Source organism: Lethenteron reissneri, chromosome 57 (assembly GCF_015708825.2).
Source record: "Lethenteron reissneri isolate LAM-NWPU_2019-01 chromosome 57, ASM1570882v1, whole genome shotgun sequence".
Taxonomy (NCBI): Eukaryota; Metazoa; Chordata; class Hyperoartia; order Petromyzontiformes; family Petromyzontidae; genus Lethenteron; species Lethenteron reissneri.
The window spans coordinates 439,581-459,197 of record NC_083835.1 but is presented as its reverse complement, the minus strand read 5'-3'; the positions used below and the strand labels follow the sequence as shown (position 1 = coordinate 459,197).

At 53.7% G+C, this 19,617-nt stretch overlaps 1 protein-coding gene across 2 annotated transcripts; it reads left to right on the top strand.

Annotated features, from left to right (window-relative positions):
- Positions 1-13,837: 13,837 nt before the first annotated feature.
- LOC133357171 (transcription factor SOX-2-like) lies at positions 13,838-18,247 on the top strand. 2 transcript variants are annotated; one of them, XM_061574989.1, is made up of 2 exons: positions 13,838-15,470; positions 16,383-18,247. In XM_061574989.1, the coding sequence occupies exons 1-2, from the start codon at positions 14,215-14,217 to the stop codon at positions 16,471-16,473; spliced, it is 1,347 nt and encodes a 448-aa protein (XP_061430973.1). In that variant the 5' UTR covers positions 13,838-14,214; the 3' UTR covers positions 16,474-18,247. The 2 variants fall into 2 exon arrangements, with proteins under 2 accessions (XP_061430973.1, XP_061430974.1); XM_061574990.1 differs by having other exon boundaries at positions 13,840-15,470; positions 16,314-18,247.
- The last annotated feature ends 1,370 nt before the right edge of the window (positions 18,248-19,617 follow it).

Genomic DNA, 19,617 nt, shown 5'->3' with positions numbered 1-19,617 from the left:
TGTGTAAGCACGTGTGTGTGTGTGTAATGTGTAAGCACGTGTGTGTGTGTGTAATGTTGTGTAAGCACGTGTGTGTGTGTAATGTGTAAGCACGTGTGTGTGTGTAATGTTGTGTAAGCACGTGTGTGTGTGTAATGTGTAAGCACGTGTGTGTGTGTGTGTAATGTGTAAGCACGTGTGTGTGTGTAATGTTCCACAGGGTTCCACAGGGTTCCATCCTCGGCCCCCTCTTGTTCTCTCTTCATGTCAATGACTTGGGCACTGACCTGGATCATTCCAGGGTATATCTTTTTGCAGATGACACGATACTGAGTACTGCTGGCCGTTCTCTGGATGACGTGATTGCTAAGCTCCAGGGTGATTTCAACAAACTACAACATCAGCCAGTTGCTCTTAAACTTGTGCTGAATACCTCCAAAACCAAGGTGCTATGCTTCTCGCCAGGACTAAAGCAGGACGTTATTTTTCCCCAATTACTTTCCTTAAACAATTATCAAATAAAGCAAGTCAAGATCTATAAGTATCTTGGGGTCATTCTGGATTCAAAACTGAATTTTGAAGATCACATTGATTATATTGGTAAAAAGACAAAGATAAAAAGTGGTTTTCTGTTTCGACACAAGCACTGCTTCCCCCCTATGTTCCGTTTGGAATTGATAAAAGCTACCATACTGCCTCCACTTCATTGCTGTGACATCGTATATAAATCAGCCCCCAGTACTGTACTGAAGAAGCTTGACTCAATTTATCACTCGGCCTTAAGATTTGCATTGAACTGCCCATATAGGACTCACCAGTGATCTCTACATTGGGTCAAACTTAACATCTCTAAATGTTCGACGGCTTGTGCACCAGATCTTATTTATTCACGAAGTACTTACAAAAAAATCCGCAGACTACCTGCTGGATCTCCTCTCTGTTTCGAAGAACAAATTTGACCTAAGGTCTTCGCTCATTTACCAGCTTCATATTCCTTATTGCCGCACAAATACTGGAGGAAGGGCCTTTGCTATTGATGCCCCCAGGGTCTGGAATGCTATTGCCAATAAACTGCAACTTGAATAACTACCTGTGAGATCTTCACTCATAAATTCTCTAGAGGAGTTGTCCGCCCCTAGCTGCCACTGCTATTCAGTGGCCTAAAATCAAATGTTTCGTTCCGGATGACCGCTGCAAAGTATGATCTTGTGTTTTGATTTAGTGTGCTGATCTTTAAAGGTGCATTGCAAATGTTTTATACTCCTACTAATGTTCCTGCTGTTGTGGAGAGTGACTCATGCAGCCAGCTATGGCTGCAGGGTTTGGTAGTACATGTTGTTCATGTCGTTTATTGTGAAATTTAGGTCACAGTTCCTATGATCGCTGTTACATTGCTTTTATGGCTTTATTTTCGTGATTAAAAAAACATGTATTTGCCCATGTTTGTTTGTTGTAGTATGGAGTTAGACTGATGGCTTTAATCTATGTTGTCTTGTGGTTGTTTGTTGTTTGACTTGCATCCCACTGGGATTTTTGCACAGCGTTAGTGTACGGTGCTTTTTCTGGAAGTTTTTGCTGTTTTTCTGGATTTTTCTGTTTGTGCATAGTCACTTTAAGATGTTTTCTTGTTCATGTTTTTGTTTTTTGTTTGTAGCGGTTGCACCCGATCCAAGAGCCGAATGGCTCACAGGGCTATACCTAATAAATAAAAACTGAAACTGAGAAATGTGTAAGCACGTGTGTGTGTGTAATGTGTAAGCACGCGTGTGTGTGTGTGTATGTAATGTGTCGGCGCGTGTGTTGTGTGTAATGTGTAAGCACGCGTGTGTGTGTGTGTATGTGATGTGTAAACACGTGTATGTGTGTAATGTGTAAGCACGCGTGTGTGTGTGTGTATGTGATATGTAAGCACGCGTGTGTGTGTAATGTGTAAGCACGTGTGTGTGTGTGTATGTGATGTGTAAACACGTGTATGTGTGTAATGTGTAAGCACGCGTGTGTGTATGTGATGTGTAAGCACGCGTGTGTGTGTAATGTGTAAGCACGTGTGTGTGTATGTGATGTGTAAACACGTGTATGTGTGTAATGTGTAAGCACGCGTGTGTGTGTGTGTATGTGATGTGTAAGCACGTGTATGTGTGTAATGTGTAAGCACGCGTGTGTGTGTGTGTGATGTGTCGGCGCGTGTGTTGTGAGTCACTGGCTCCCGTCACTCACAAGTCCCTGCAGGCACCTCGCTAATGACAGCCGCGCGGCCCTATAATTAGGAGGCGCGTTGATTGTAAAGGGAGCATAGAGAGCATATGGAGCATGTGGAGCATAGAAAGCATAGAGAGCATAGAGAGCATATGCCACCCTCGTGTGATGGGTGCCCTGGCCCAGCGCAGCGACGTTCCCACACGCGCTCCGTCTCATCTCGGTGCCCCACGACGACGACGACGACGATGATGGTGAGTAACCACGTGGGCGCATGTCTGGAACACATTTAGCGGCCGTGCAGCTCAATCACTCTCGACAAAAGTCCGCTGATGGTCTGCTTTGTTGTTGTTGTTGTTATTGTTTAAGTATTAGAGCTCCGCTTGTGTACCCAGAGGAAAGCCTCGCCGAGTCTCACGACTCCTTTACAGGAGAATGCTGCCGCGTTGCCGCAACTCGGGGGAGTGCGGCGGTGTCGCTGCTGCCTGTGATCAAAATTGAGTTGCTTGAGTAACGCGTGTGCTGTGTAACGCGTGTGCTGTGTAACGTGTGTGCTGAGTAACGCGTGTGTTGAGTAACGCGTGTGCTGTGTAACGCGTGTGCTGTGTAACGCGTGTGCTGAGTAACGCGTGTGTTGAGTAACGCGTGTGCTGAGTAACGCGCGTGCTGTGTAACGCGTGTGCTGAGTAACGCGTGTGTTGAGTAACGCGTGTGTTGAGTAACGCGTGTGCTGAGTAACGCGTGTGCTGTGTAACGCGTGTGTTGAGTAACGCGTGTGTTGAGTAACGCGCGTGCTGAGTAACGCGTGTGCTGTGTAACGCGTGTGTTGAGTAACGCGCGTGTTGAGTAACGCGCGTGCTGAGTAACGCGCGTGCTGAGGAACGCGCGTGTTGAGTAACGCGCGTGCTGAGTAACGCGTGTGCTGTGTAACGCGTGTGTTGAGTAACGCGTGTGGTGAGTAACGCGTGTGCTGTGTAACGCGTGTGTTGAGTAACGCGTGTGTTGAGTAACGCGCGTGCTGAGTAACGCGTGTGCTGAGTAACGCGTGTGCTGTGTAACGCGTGTGTTGAGTAACGCGTGTGTTGAGTAACGCGCGTGCTGAGTAACGCGTGTGCTGTGTAACGCGTGTGTTGAGTAACGCGCGTGCTGAGTAACGCGCGTGCTGAGTAACGCGTGTGCTGTGTAACGCGTGTGTTGAGTAACGCGTGTGTTGAGTAACGCGCGTGCTGAGTAACGCGTGTGCTGTGTAACGCGTGTGTTGAGTAACGCGTGTGTTGATTAACGCGTGTGCTGTGTAACGCGTGTGTTGAGTAACGCGTGTGTTGAGTAACGCGCGTGCTGAGTAACGCGTGTGCTGAGTAACGCGTGTGCTGTGTAACGCGTGTGTTGAGTAACGCGTGTGTTGAGTAACGCGCGTGCTGACTAACGCGTGTGCTGTGTAACGCGTGTGTTGAGTAACGCGCGTGCTGAGTAACGCGCGTGCTGAGTAACGCGCGTGCTGAGGAACGCGCGTGTTGTGTAACGCGCGTGTTGAGTAACGCGCGTGTTGTGTAACGCGTGTGCTGAGTAACGCGCGTGCTGAGTAACGCGCGTGTTGAGTAATGCGTGTTGTGTAACGCGTGTGCTGAGTAACGCGCGTGCTGAGTAACGCGCGTGTTGAGTAATGCGTGTTGTGTAACGCGTGTGCTGAGTAACGCGTGTGTTGATTAACGCGTGTGTTGAGTAATGCGTGTGATGAGTAACGCGTGTGCCGAGTAACGCGTGTGCCGTGTAATGCGTGTGCCGTGTAACGCGTGTGCCGAGTAACGTGTGTGCCGTGTAATGTGTGTGCTGTGTTACGCGTGTGCCGTGTAATGTGTGTGCTGTGTAACGCCTGTGCTGAGTAACGCGTGTGCTGTGTAATGTGTGTGCTGTGTAACGCGTGTGCCGTGTAATGTGTGTGCTGTGTAACGCGTGTGCTGAGTAACGCGTGTGCTGTGTAATGTGTGTACTGAGTAACGCGCGCAACGCCTGTTGCTGAGACTTCTGGCTAGCGGTGTTGTTGTTGTTGTCGTCGCTGTTGTTGTTGATGTCGTTGTTGTTGTTGTTTACAGCCCTCGTGATGTTCACCCCCCCCCCCCACGCACCACCGCGCTCTCTGTTGGCCGCGCAGGAAAGTGAGCGGGCTTGGTGGTCACGGCGATGAGTGATGACAACGACGGCCCCGTGGTCGAGACTATTGACAGAGTGGCAGCGGAAGGAGGGAGCAAGCAAAGCCACGCTCGAGAGGGCGTCCACCGGCGGAGATGGAGCGATGGAATCAGCCTGCGGTGGATTGTTACATCTCGCAACACGGCTTTAGTAGCGATTCCTCCAGCAGTGGGTCGACCACGGCTCGAGGATGATTCGCCCGTGGTTCACTCTCATTGAACGCAGTCGGAACGCTACGAGATGAGCGTGCATGCGAATGCGTGTTTATGTAAATATTGGTTACTGAAACGGTTACCGGTTCACGACGTTCCAAACGGGTTAACCGATCGTGAGAACGACAACCCTGCTAATCACCGTGACGCGCTGCGCGTGGTGGTGCGTGTGGGCTGTGCGTGACGGACCGCGTCACTTCGCACTCGGGGAGTGAAACGACGAACGGTATGAACCGGTTACCGTCAGTCGTCAGTGGCGTGTTGGCGATGGACACACTGATGGCTTGGCGCGCGCGAGCGCACAAACCGCACGGCGGCCTAAGGCACCGCGTGGTAAATCTGCGCGAATTTCTCAGTTCAGAGGCGAAAGGCGGAGCCCTGCAAGTGCCCGCTCACGGCACTGCTGATGGAGTGGGACCTCACTTGAGGGTGCTCGAGTGGATGGTATTTGGCCTACTACTCCACGCTAACTGTGGATGAACCCATTATTTATACTGCTGCTTGGTGGAACAGCGGCCAGGAACGTGAAACGCGCTCCGCTTGTGGTTGTACGCACAAACCGGTAACCGGTTTTGTAATTCCACTACCGGTAACGCCAAACCGACTGCTGCTGCTGCTACTTGTATTATTATCGTTGTTGTCGTTGTTTGTTTGACTCCTGCTGTGAGCCAAGTGCCCTCGTGGAGACCCGCGAGGGTCGTGTTGCTGGCACCGCGCGCGGCCGCCTTTGTCTCCCCTGCGGGGTGGTGTACACACCACGCCAAGTGCGCACCTCCGATGGTCACGGTTGGCTACGTACGGTGCGAAAGAAGTTCAACGTACTCATTAAATGTCGCATGTACGTAAACTGGTCATGTTTAATATATACATACCGGCATATGTAGATGTGTGTCTATGTGCACACGATGTGCAGTAGCTGCGAGTACTAACTTGTACGTGTTAGTACCTACATCTGTGTGTGCGTGCGCGTTCATAGACACACGGATACCTGGAGAGGCTGCGCCCGTGTGGAAACCGCGTCTCCCTCTCGAGTTTTTCTCTCCCATTAGCGCTCCTCACCGCTCTCCCCCTGCCCCTCTCCCCCTGCCCCTCTCCCCCTGCCCCTCTCCCCCTGCCCCTCTCCCCCTGCCCCTCTCTCCCCGCCTCTCCCCCACCGCTCGCTCCCTGCTGCGCTGTTCTCATGCTGAACGCGGTGCTGAGCGGAGCGAGAAGTGACTGAGCGCGTGTGTGTGTGAGTGTGTGTGCGCGTGTGTGTGTGCGAGTGTGTGTGTGTGCAAGTGTGTGTGTGCTCCAGAGTGTGTGTGTGTGTGCTCCAGAGTGTGTGTGTGTGTGCTCCAGAGTATGTGTGTGTATGTCCGCGTGTGTGTGCGAGTGTGTGTGCGCGTGTGTGTGTGTGCTCCAGAGTGTGTGTGTGTGTGCTCCAGAGTGTGTGTGTGCTCCAGAGTATGTGTGTGTATGTCCGCGTGTGTGTGCGAGAGTGGGGAACGGTGGCGCAGTGGATTAGCGCCGCTGCGTCACTGATATTCGTCACTTATTTTGGTCGTCATGCGCTAACCACTGACGACCAACACCAATAACGATTATCTTAACCGGTTCTGGGCCTCCCCTAGGTTGACTCAGCCTCAAACGAGTCCCTGTTGTGGTGTATGAACATCGCCACTAGGGAGACAAAGGCGGCCGGCGTGGTTCTGGCCACCGACCTCCCAAGTGCTACAAGCACTTGCCCCAACAATCTGTTAAGGATATAGGGGGGATCTTGCTTTTGTATGTGCGTGTCGTCTCTCACTATATTGCGTGTGAATGCGCGTCTGTGTGCGTGTCTGTGTGTGTCTGTGTGTGTGCGTGTCTGTGTTGTGTGTGTCTGTGTGTCTGTGTGCGTGTCTGTGTGTGTGTGTGCGTGTCTGTGTGTGTGTGTATGTGTGTGTGTCTGTGTGTGTGTCTGTGTGTCTGTGTGTCTGTGTGCGTGTCTGTGTGTGTGTCTGTGTGTCTGTGTGCGTGTCTGTGTGTGTGTGTGTCTGTGTGTCTGTGTGTCTGTGTGCGTGTCTGTGTGTGTGTGTGCGTGTCTGTGTGTGTATGTGTGTGTGTCTGTGTGTGTGTGTCATCTCTCACGGTCCCGGGCGCCACCGTCCATCCTCGCTCAGGACTCGTGGCCTGTTTCTCATCGCTCCATCTCCGCGGTGGTCGTCCTCCATCCTTTGGCTGCCATTCCGTTACCCAGCATGGCCCATCGCGCCCTCATCCCTTCGAGAGTCACGTCTCTGCTGCTGCTGCTGCTGCCGCTGCTGCTGCTGCCGCCGCTGCTGCTGCTGCTGCCCACGTGCGCACGAATGTCCCCTTCACTCCGCGCTTGTTCCGCGACCTGAGCGCAATATTCATCCCGATTCATGCGACCATATCTCCACGCTGCTTTGCGCACTTGTCTGTGCCTAATGTTTATTTGCATGTATACGTTCGTGTGCACACACACACGTACATACACACACACACGTATGTATATGTCCTCCCACCCACACCCCACTAACATCTACCACCCACACCCCCACATCCAGCACCCCCCCCCCCCCATGCACACCCCATCATTAACCCTTGCATTGCCCCGTCAGCTCGCTCCTCTCTCCTCTCCTCCTCCTCCTCCTCCACGCTTTGCACATCAAGATTTGCGGCGGCGGAGAAATCATTACGGGAGCGAGAGAGGGGGGTGGGAGGAAGAGGAGAGAGGGGGGGAGCGGGGGTAAGGGGGGTAGGGAGAGTCCGAAGCAAGGGTGGGAAGAAACTGAAAAAGAAAAGGAGCTGAAAAGAAAGGGCGAGAGAGAGAGAGAGAAACCCCCTTGGCTCGTAGCTTTCACTCGATTGAGTTCTGGGCGGTTCGCGTATCCGTGGGCAACGGGAGCGGCTCAATAGGGGCGGCTCGGACACGCACGTGGTCTGGCTGTCAATCAAGGGGCTGGGGGAGGGGGGGCGCTCTGTGCGAGGCCCGAGAAGGAGCTTGGGGGGAAGAAGGGGGGCATGGGGGTGGTGGTAGATGGAGGATAAGAGTCGGAGTGATTTGGGAGGATGGAGTGGGGGTCGGGAGGGGGGGACATCGCCCCCCCCCCCCGACACCTGCTCGCTGCAGGGAGGCTTGCCCAGCCGAGGAAGCCTCCTCTGATTTGCATGCTTTTGAGGGGGTGTTGTGCGGTGTTTTTTTGGGTGATGTGGGGTGGGATTTTTTTTCCCGTAATTTTGTGTGGTTTTGGGTGAGTTTTTTTTGGAGTTTTGGGATTATGTGGGCTGTTTTGGTTGTTTTGGGGTCTTTTGCGGTGTTAGTTTTCGTCTTTTAACGTGATTTGTGGTAAATTTTTGGTTGATTTTAGTTTTTTTACGTGATTTGGGATGTTTGGGTGATGTGGATGGTTGTGGCGTTAAAGGAGGGTGTTTATTTTCTGCTTGTTGTTGTTATTGTAACAATGGGTCGAACATTTTAATCGTCACCAAAGCACACCCGGCCTGTTAACCATCGACACCCGCGTGCTGCCGCCGAGATGAGAACACGTGCCCGCCACGAACACCGCCTTGCCGGCCAGCGCCATGCCCTTCCAACTCGCAGACCCGAGTTTGAAGCCCGCTCACGGCCAACACCACTGACGATTGCCTGACCCGGGCCTTAGTCTCAAATCAGTTCCTGGTGCGACACTTGCCAGACGTGAACACACAACAACTATAATATATTACGTAACAAATAAAATATATTTTATTATTTTCTTGCTCTCCCCAACCCCCATCGTGTTATCGTCAACCGTTCGCTCCCCACCCGCTCCGCTCCCGCGTGGCACAGAACGGTCCGCGGAAGTGGATCTTACACAACGACTGCTGAAATGAATGCGAGTTACGTCTTGTCTACAGGAGAGGGCAGCACACCCCCGCACTGCGACGGCACTGTCCCGCCCTGCCACAGGGGCGAGTGCTCGTCGCATGATAACGCGATACATAATTTACATCTCAGAGCTGGAATTTAGCCAAATCGCGGACAAACCCAAACTAAACGCGATGGGGATAGATTTTTTTCTCGTTAGAAGTCATTGGCGACCGAGCTAAGGTCATCAACTCACTGCACTTGAGAACCCTGGGTAATCACAGTGAGAATGCCTTGAAAGGGAATATATATACAGTCATCGGCGACGTTACGGGCAATGATCCTTGCTCATAGCACAATGAGTTTGAGTGTTTTTATAAGAATATGTTTTACCCTTTCTGGCAATACAACAGGTGTTGGGATGTTAAAGCACCAAACAGAACCCCTTTGCAAGGCATCGTTCTGCATTAACCGCACGCACTTGCGGTGAACATGCAAACAAACAAACACATGCTCGGGAATGTTGAGTGTTGGTGTGTGTTGGTGAGTGTTGTTGAGTGTTGTTGAGTGTTGGTGTGTGTGTGAGTGCCCGAGGTGATTGTGCAACTGTTAATCGTGCTCGTCTTGCGATGTGCTGTGAACGTACGACACGCACGGCCGAGGCTCGTCAAAGCGAGTGAACGCGCCAGAGCACGGAGATGGAGCAGCGAAATCGGCTCGCGTGCAGGAGCGAGATGGATCGTGCTCCAGCGCGAGACCACGAGAGATGGCTACGGGATGGACAGAGCCCGGCCTGCGACGCAGATGAATCAGTGGGTGCAATCTGCGGTGTTTGGCTGCCACTCTGCCGCCAGTCTCGAGGACGCGGCGAGCGTCCCGTGGCAGGCAGGGCGGGTCCCGCCAAAGCCTCGCTCACCGCGGTGAGCGGTCCACGCGATGTCTCGGACTTGATTTCACCACGGTCGGTCGGCTGTACAACCGCGAGCTCTCAAGAAGCTCCACCAATCGAGTTCCTGAACAAGCTCCTTCGCACGTGGAGCGAAACGTCGGAAAGCAGACGTGGTGCAATTGCAAAAAAACACGGCGCGGTATCTGTGCGGCAGCATGGCTCTCAACACCACCGCAGTTGCGACTGACACACACGCACAGAGACAACATCACAACAACAATCATCATCATTATTAGGGCTTCATGGCTCACTCGGTATTTCCAGCAACGCTGCTAGGCTGGCTCGGAGTATGGATGATCGGCACTACCACTTGGAGTACAAGTTAGGCATATCCATCATAATCTTTACTCATAATAATCTTTTATTCGCTTTAATCCCCTCTATTCCAATAAATCTCACGAAGATGTTTACAGCAAAATAGGGCAAGAGGCATGTGGCTGGACGTCAAAGTAATTGCCTTCAGCCGGACTGTTCCGGATAGAATTAAACACTGATAACAATCTACATGCGAAACTTAAACGATACGGCCACGCCGAGAGAGAGAGACCAAAGTTTTCTCACATCAATTGCCCCCCCCCCCCCATCGGCAGAGGCACCGTAAATATGCAGATGTGGCCTCGTAGCGACGACGGAACGTGACTCAACACCCGCGACTCCGCACAACAGCGCCGACGGCGAGCGCCAGAGGCCGCCAAGGCCATCCCATCTCCCGGTGCGGCAGCTGAAACAATCGTGTACGTTTCTTAAATCCACCCTTCTCCACCACCACCCAATCACCACCACCACCCAAGGGACGTGGGCCACGGTGGCTAGGAGATATTAACTACCTCGCCTGGTATACAGAAGGTCGTGAGTTCAATCCCGAGCCTGACGCTTGCTGTATATTTGGAGTTTGCGTGTCTCTCTTTGTCCCTGTGGTAGCGTGGATTTTTCTCCGGGTCCTCCGGTGTTTCCCTTCCACATTCATAGAAAGACGCGTTTCGAGTGTTTGGCTGTTATATATTTCAAGCCACTTCGTCGAGCCACAATTTATGACCAGGTCGCTTCTAAAAAACAGCAATATAGCTCAGTGGGGTTTACCTGGGAAAAATTAAAATAAATAGTTTGAGTAGTTTTCTGTTCACCCAGCAGTGTGGAACAAGCAGCAAGGATACACCTTAAGTTAGTCCACGGGCAGGTTAGTCGCGTGCGGTGGGATGAAGTGGAGTCTCTCCCACCCCTTGTTCCAAGACGACTGGTCAGAGTGGAGGTGTGGGTCAAAGTAGCCTCTAATTACAGGGCTGGCTGCTTCCCATAGATCCAACAACTGCGCCACCGCTCCACCACACACAACATATCGAGTTCTGCCAGCTGACTGGTTGTTGGAGTTTGGAGACGCGTGGTGGTGGTAGCTGGGCCTACCGCTGCTACTTCACTAATAGGTAGAGGTACAGCCCTGCAAGTGTATTGCTCTCACCACCGCTAGTGGAAGGGGCCTCCACTGCATAACAGCGAACGACGACTGGATGCTGCGACCCGCCCTTGTGCCCCGTGGAGTTTAGCGTCTCTGCTTCTCGCCACGTGTCTGCCTCGGTGGACTTGGGAGGTGGTCGTGGCGACTGAACAACCAACTCGCTCATCACCACGTGCACTGTGTGTGTGGCTCTGTGTGTGTGTGCGGCTCTGTGTGTATATGGCTGTGTGTGTGTGTGGCTTTGTGTGTGTGAGGAGCGGTAGTATAGCGGTTAGCGCGCTGCGCTATGAACCTGGCGACCCCGGTGCGATTCCCGCTCACGGCCAACACCATTATCTGAACCGGTCCTAGGCCTCCCCTAGGTCGACTCAGCCTGAAATGAGTACCTGGTGCGGTGTGTAAACATCGCCACTGGGGAGACAAAGGCGGTCGGGAGTGGTGCTGTGGCCACCCACCCCCTCGTATACCGTTCCGGCCTTTATAGATGCTCGCTAACAGCACTTGCCCCTACAGTCTGTTAAGGCTATACGGGGGATCTTTATCTTTGTGAGAGAGAGTGGTAGGGAAAGGTAGTGTAGCGGTTAGCGCGCTGCGCTACGAACCCGGCGACTCGAGTTCGATTCCCGCTCACGGCCAATACCAGTGACGATTATTTGAACCGGTCCTGTGCCTCCCCTAGGTCGACTCAGCCTCAAATGAGTACCCGGTGCGGTGTGTAAACATCGCCACTCGGGAGACAAAAGGCCGCCGGGCGTGGTGCTGGCCACCCCACCCCCTCGTGTGCCGCCGTGTTGGCCTTCAAAGGTGCTCGCCCCAACAGTCTGGAAAGGCGACACGGGGTTCTTCGTCGTTGTCTTTGTTGGTGTGAGAGAGCTGTCGTGTAGCGGCCAACGCGCTGCACTACGAACCTGTAACTCCAAGTTCGATTCCCGCTCATGACTAATATCAGTGAAAAAAAATCCGAACCAGTCCTGAGCCTCCCCTAGGTCGACTCAGCCATCGCCACGCGGCGTGTAAACGTGTGTCAGCATCCGCATTGAAGAAACGAAGATGCTCGCTAACAGCACTTGCCCCAAAAAACCTGCGTAGGTGACACGGAGGATATTTGTTTTGGGTTTTTCTGCGTGTGGTGAAGTATGGTCAATAAAACCCCACTGACCATCGCCGCGTGGAGAAGGCCTTCATCCAGCAGTGGATCGGTCATGTAGCCCACTGCCTCTGCACACACGACATCACCTGTCCAGCTGTGAACGTGCTGGGCGCCACCACTTTTACACACTGCACCAGTTTTGGTATCACTCGCCACTGATGTTCGCCGTGGTGAACAAAACAAAAATCCAAAGCGGTCCTGAGCCTCCCCGACATCGTCGACTCAGCCATCACCACGCGGTATCGAACGCGTTGACGTCGTGCGAAGGCGCACACGCACGCATACATAATGCGCACATATGCATGCGCATATCTACATATATGTATGTGGACCTGTGCGGCGCCACCCGCGCTCGTCGAAGGTGCGCGGGAAGGAAACGCTCAACACAAGCAGCAGTTCTCTCTGTGTGTGTGCGCGAGTCCCCAGTAGGTATACACGCTGCAAGTATCGACTAGCCAGTAGGCATATACACGGCGTGTGTGTATATGGTGTATATATGTCTATATACACCATATACACGGCGTGTGTGTATATGGTGTATATATGTCTATATACACCATATACACGGCGTGTGTGTATATGGTGTATATATGTCTATATACACAAAGTAGAGACACTCGGTGGAGCCTGAACGAGACTGTTGGGGGCAAGTCCTGTGAGCGGGCAGCACCTATGAAGGGCAGCACCTATGAAGGGCAGCACCTATGAAGGGCAGCACCTATGAAGGGCAGCACCTATGAAGGGCAGCACCTATGAAGGGCAGCACCTATGAAGGGCAGCACCTATGAAGGGCAGCACCTATGAAGGGCAGCACCTATGAAGGGCAGCACCTATGAAGGGCAGCACCTATGAAGGGCAGCACCTATGAAGGGCAGCACCTATGAAGGGCAGCACCTATGAAGGGCAGCACCTATGAAGGGCAGCACCTATGAAGGGCAGCACCTATGAAGGGCAGCACCTATGAAGGGCAGCAGCATGCCTGGTCGCCTTTGGCTATCCGGTGCTGATGTTTGCGCAGCGCAGCAGGTACTCATTTGCGGCTGAGTCGACCTAGGGGAGGCCTGGGTTTCGGGTTAGATAATGGTTACCGATGTTGGTCGTTGTGAACAGAAATCGAAGCGCAGCTCGCTAACCGCTATACCACCCCTCCCGACACTTGCACACACACCTACAAACAAACACCTACACACAAACACAAAGACAAAGATCCTCCGTAAAGCCTTAACAAACTGTTGGGGCAAGTGCTATTAGCGAGCACCTATGACGGCCGAGATAACACACGAGGGGGTGGGTGGCCAGCACCACGCCCGGCCGCTTTTGTCTCTCCAGTGGCGATGTTTCCTACACACCGCACCAGGTACTCATTTGAGGCTGAGCCGACCTAGGGGAGGCCCACGACCGGTTCAGGTAATCGTCACTGGTGTTGGCCCTAGCGCAGCGCGCTAACCGCTACAATACCGCTCCCCACACACACCTGCACACACACCTACGCACACACCTACGCACACACCTACACACGCACCTACACACACACCTCCGCACACACCTACGCACACACCTACACACACACCTACACACACACCTGCACACGAACCTACACACACCTACGCACACACCTACACACACACCTACACACACCTACACACACACCTACACACGCACCTACACACACACCTACACACACACCTACACACACCTACACACACACCTCGACATACACGCGGGCAGGTAACGCCCCTCCACACTTGCACGCGCATTCCCCCCCCCCCCGCGGAGGAGCGCGCACCTGCCCGCCCCGCCCCGCGCGCCTCTCCCGCCACTGTGGGCGTGGCCGGCAGGGCGAGGGGGGCGTGTTCTTAGGGGGGCGCGCGCGCTGATTGGCGGGCGGCGCGGTGTGGTGGACTATAAAACCCAGCGGGGGGAGCGCAGGGCCCGAGTAGAGAAAGGGAGGCACGGGTGGGTGGTGGACGTGACGAGAGCTCCTCGTGTTGTACCCTCCACGCGACCCACACCTCCACGCACGCTACCTGCCCAGTTGGTGCGCTGCGAGTTGAACGAACTGCACAAACAACTCGCGGTCCCCGGACGCGAGACTGCATTGTCCACCCCAGTTGCTGTTGTGAGATATCTCGACCAACAGCAATTCCATCACATCCATCGTGAGCAGCAGCAACCACCATCTCCAACACCATCATCATCATCAGCTGTTGCTACCGCCGGTGAGGGCGAGGAGAGGGGGAGCAGCGCGCCGAGATGTACAGCATGCTGGAGGCCGAGCTCAAGCCCGTCGGGGGGGGGGCACAGCCCAAGGCGCTGTCGGGGGGTCCTGGCGGCGCCGGCGGGGTCCTCGGCGCGGGCGGCGACGGGAAGGTTCCCGACGACCGCGTCAAGAGGCCCATGAACGCCTTCATGGTGTGGTCGCGCGGGCAGCGGAGGAAGATGGCCCAGGAGAACCCCAAGATGCACAACTCGGAGATCTCCAAGCGCCTCGGCGCCGAGTGGAAGCTCCTGACCGAGGCCGAGAAGAGGCCCTTCATCGACGAGGCGAAGCGGCTGCGCGCGCTGCACATGAAAGAGCACCCGGACTACAAGTACCGGCCGCGCCGCAAGACCAAGACGCTGCTCAAGAAGGATAAGTTCTCTCTGCAGGGCGGCCTCCTGGCCTCGGGGGGGCCCCCGGGCAGCGCGGCCGCCGCGGCCGCGGCCGCCGGCCTCGGCCAGCGGCTGGATCCCTACCCGCAGCTCAACGGCTGCTGGGCCAACGGCAGCGCCTACACGGCCGCGGGCCTCCAGCAGGAGCCGCTGGCCCACGCCTACTCGCAGCACGCCGCGCTGAGCGCCGCGCACGGCGCCGCGCAGCTGCAGGGCCTGCACCGCTACGACATGAGCGGCCTGCAGTACCTGCCCGGCGGACAGGGCTACCTGAACGGGGCCGCGGCGGCCGGCTACAGCGTCTCGTACGCGCCGCAGCCCAGCAGAGCGCTCTCGCCGCCTCCTTCTCACGCTGCTTCGAGCTTCGGTCACCATCATCAGCAGCAGCACCAGCAGCAGCAACAGCAGCAGCAGCGCACTTTGTCTCCCGTCGGCGGAATTTACGTACAGCAGCCCGGGCGCACGCTGTCTCCGGGCTCCGGCTACGCGCAACAGGTGCGGGAGATGTCGTCTCCTGGGATCGGATATCAAGCGCAGCAGCAGCAGCACTCGCACCAGCCCCAGGCGCTACCTCCACTCTCTTCGCTCACGAGCGTCGGGAAGAGCGAGGCGGCCACGCCGTCCCCGCCGGCCGTATCCGCGCCCGGCGGAGGCGGCGGCGGCGGTGGAGGAGGAGGAGGAGGCGGGAGTGGACGCGCGGCGTGCCCGGGCGACCTGCGCGAGATGATCAGTATGTACCTGCCCATGGGCAGCAGCGAGGCTGGCGTGTCCGAGGTGGCCCAGAGCAGGCTGCACCACCACCTGAGTCAGCACTACCAGAACGCCGGCCCCAACGGAACCATACCCCTCACGCACATGTGAGTCCCTACCCAGCCCGCTCACCCGCGCACGAACGAGTCGCTCACGCATTGCGGTGTTTTATGTTGATGTGGTGGTGGTGGAGGGGGTGATGGCCCGAGGCACGATAAGTCGCCCACGGCCTGCAGCCACTCGCTACGGATCAGAGTGGGGCAAACAGATTAATTTGTTTAAATTGTTCATTCGTAGCGTGGGCATTCGCCAATGAACTTGGGTTTGTTTTCTAGTTGGGGTTCTTTCTAGTTCCAAAATCCCAGTTTCTCACGAGCCCAAACAGCGGCAGCCTCCACCCCACACTTTTTTCGAAGTTTAAACTAATTTAAAGTTACTTGTTTTTTAAATTACGAATTAAACTCGTTAGCGCGCTGCACGCGCCTGATGAGTAAAACTTAAATCGTACTTTGCGCGTATTTAGAGCGACGATTGTAATTGCTGATTGTGTTGATTGCGTGCCTCGTGTGGCGCAGGAGGGGCCACTGATAATTCCTCTGGCGATGTTGTGTGCATGTGGCGTTAGAGTTCCCTGCCGAGTACTCATCGCTAGAAATGTCTAATCATGCTTTCAGGATGTGCGCTGGAAACATTGCGGCTGTCTAATCGGACGAGCTTGCTATGTTATGTTAAATCCACAGTCCAAAATCATACTTTTTGCGGCTTTGAACATCTAAATGTAGTTTGTATTTACTTAACGTTGGATATTTAACGAGCATCGGGCAAGTGCAGCGCACACCGACTTGTTTAAACAAAACAGTTAAAGTTACGACAAACTCGTGTTAGACTGCAAATGATGACTCTGATGATGATGATGATAATAACGGTGATGGTGATGATGGTGTTTGTAGACCGTGGTGCTGATGGGAGCCGCCTCACGCGTATCGGACCCCCACTCGAATGCCTTGATGAATCTCTAGAGACACTACTCTCTTTCACCGTGGCCTTGGCTCGCGATCACGCGGAGGAGCGCGAGGGAGGGAGGAGGAGGAGGAGGAGGATTACATTTGAGCCGCCGATATGAGAAGAGGGCTTCTGCAGAACGCGACGGCTCGAGCCCGGGGTCTCTCCGGGCACGTCGGGGGTCGCCGCAGAACTCGGGACGACTTCACAACACGCATCATCCGGCCTGTGTAGCGCGTCGCACCGGTGTGTAACGGAACACTGGACGCGTCGACAACGAGACGGACTTATGGACGGACGGACAGACGGATGGATACGCAGACACACGCGCACACACACGCGCACACGTGCACACACATGCACGCACGCGCACACACGCACACACACGCGTGCGCGCACACACACGCACACACGCACGCACACACGCACGCACACATACACATCAGCCCGTATGGCCTTGAGTAGACTGTTGGGGCGAGTGAAGGCCGGAACGGCACACGAGGCGAGTGGGTGGCTCACTCCACCCACGGCCGCATTCATCTCGACGATAGCGATGTTTACACATCGCACCTCATTTGAAGGCTGAGTTGACCTAGGGGGGGGAGGTCATGGACCGAAATATTCGCCACCGCTCCCCATCAGACTAACACTGATAGACGGACACACAGAGACATGCGCAGCGAGCTGGACACGGTTACTAACACACAGACATGCGGATACAGACAGACACACACACAAATAGACTTGTAATCACGGCACACGCAGATGGACGGATCCAGTGATGGAATTGCCACAGACAAACTCGCACCCCGAGCGACACGCGCGCGCACACACAGGGGCAGACGGACAGACGTGTGTAGACAGAGGGTACGTACAGATACTACGCACGGACAGATCCGCACGCACAGATCCACTCGCACACAGAAGGCTCTGTAATCAACGCGGTCGCCTTGTCGCTCCGTGTTGTCCGTGGATGCGCGGCTTGGAGCAACCAACAACTGCATTCGCGGCAGCAACTCGCAACCGCTCGCTCTGTGCGAGGTGGCGGCTGCCGCGGGTTAAAAATAAAACACGCACGGTGGCGTTTTCGTTCAAAGTTTACATCGCAGATATATATTCTAATTAATGCCGCATCATCCCGTGTCGGCTCCGTGGGTAGCTCAGACATCCGCTAGTTACGCTTAATTATTACGGTTACAAATGTTTGGTTTAACAGTGATTCTATATAATATTATTATATTTCCTCTTTTGAGAACCCTAATTGCGACTTCTACTGAGATGAAAAAGCTGTGATGATGATGATGGAGGCGGTGATGGCGGTGATGATATTGGTCGCTCGACTTTGGTTCGCGTCACACGTTCGACAAGATGCGTGGATAATTCTTACCATGAATCACAATTTCTAATTATTATTATAATTATCCTTGTTGTTATCATTTTGAAGGCAGTGGTCGGCCGTGGAAGTTTTAGTCCAGCCACGCGATTTAAATAGACGACCAGATGTCTCCGATTCGAGACGCTCCAGACATCTTGGTGACATTATTATTACTATTACCATTCTTATTATTATTTTGTATGATCTTTATTTCGTGTGTGTGTTTTTTTGCTGTGTAATATTTTGTAAAGGCTGTTTTGTGTGGAAAACGGATTAAAAACGGACACGAGAGATGGTTTACAGTGTTCATAATAGTGTTCTTATACACATTCGTTTGTGTAGTATTTTTTTGGAAGCTGTCTCAATTTTGTACATAACATCGTCTATTTCTGCTGTAACTAATGACCACATCACACTGACCTCTTTGCATCGTTGTTATATATACACCGCTTTAGAGAAGAGAGAGAAGAGATCTAGAAATAAAACCGTTTGTAAAAGTTTGTAATTCATCGCGTTTGCTTTGAGTTTTGTCTCCACGATTCTCCTGTCCACGTGGGGTTTGTCTGCGTGTGCCGCTGCCGTGGAGGCCGTCACGCCGAGTGGCCGCGCGCTACATCGGCAGCGCCGCGGGTATCGAAGCGCGCCAACGCGCCCCTAGTCTCACACGCGCGTGTGCGGCACGGAGATCGCCACACGTATAAACAGGCGACGTTTCGGGCAATAGCCCTAATTCTTCATAGCACTTGAATACATTTATATGAGGTTCAGGAGAGAGAGTGCGTGGATACTGAGAGTGGGAGACTGGGATCTTGTTTTACCCCACAGGGACCCGATATAAATTACATTGCTTAAGAGTGTTTTGCGATTGAACACGTTTTTGTAGAAACTTCCCCCCAACATCACACGCACACCCATATCACGGGTGACGTTTCACGGCACGTGCCATGCGCGGGTCGCCTTCCCTCGGGCGGGCGGGCGGGATGAGTCCTCCCGTGGGCATCGCGGCCACCGCCGTCGCCCGAGAGACGCGGACTCGGCTTGTGCTCGAATTCCCCAGAAATGGGAAACGGCGAGAGACGAATTCACTGGGTTGAACGTTCTCATTGGCGCTGTGTAGATATTCCTACTGACCACACGTGTTGTGTAGATACATACTGACCACACGATATATACTGGCTACACGGCACGTGCTGTGTAGATACATACTGACTACACGATACGTGCTGTGTAGATACATACTGACTACACGATACGTGCTATGTAGATACATACTGACTACACGATACGTGCTGTGTAGATACATACTGACTACACGATACGTACTGTGTAGATACATACTGACTACTCAACACGTGTTGTGTAGATACATACTGACTACACGATAGTGCTGTGTAGATACATACTGACTACACGATAGTGCTGTGTAGATACATACTGACTACTCAACACGTGTTGTGTAGATACATACTGACCGCACGATGCGTGCTGTGTCGATATCTACTGGCGACTCGATACACAAAATATGAGATGACAAATTCTCACCACACTACACGCGCAAAATGAAATTGTCATATATATATGGATATACAAATACAAAGATCCCCCGTATAGCCTTAACAGACTGTAGGGGCAAGTGCTGTTAGCGAGCACCTATGAAGGCCGAAACGGTACAGGAGGGGGTGGGTAGCCAGCACCACGCCCGACCGCCTTTGTCTCTCTAGTGGCAATGTTTACACACCGCACCGGGTACTCAATGTGTGCATGTGTGTGTATATGTATATACACACACATGCACACGTGCGCGTCTTAAAATAACGCGATATGTAGAAACAAATGAGCAGCTCGAGAAGTACCGACACGTGACGAAGGGCCTGGCA

Bases quoted from the DNA above. Each gene is read 5' to 3' on its own strand.
- LOC133357171 (XM_061574989.1), top strand. From the start codon at position 14,215: ATGTACAGCATGCTGGAGGCCGAGCTCAAGCCCGTCGGGGGGGGGGCA. The intron at 15,471-16,382 runs GTGAGTCCCTAC...ATGAATCTCTAG, and splicing joins ACCATACCCCTCACGCACAT to AGACACTACTCTCTTTCACC.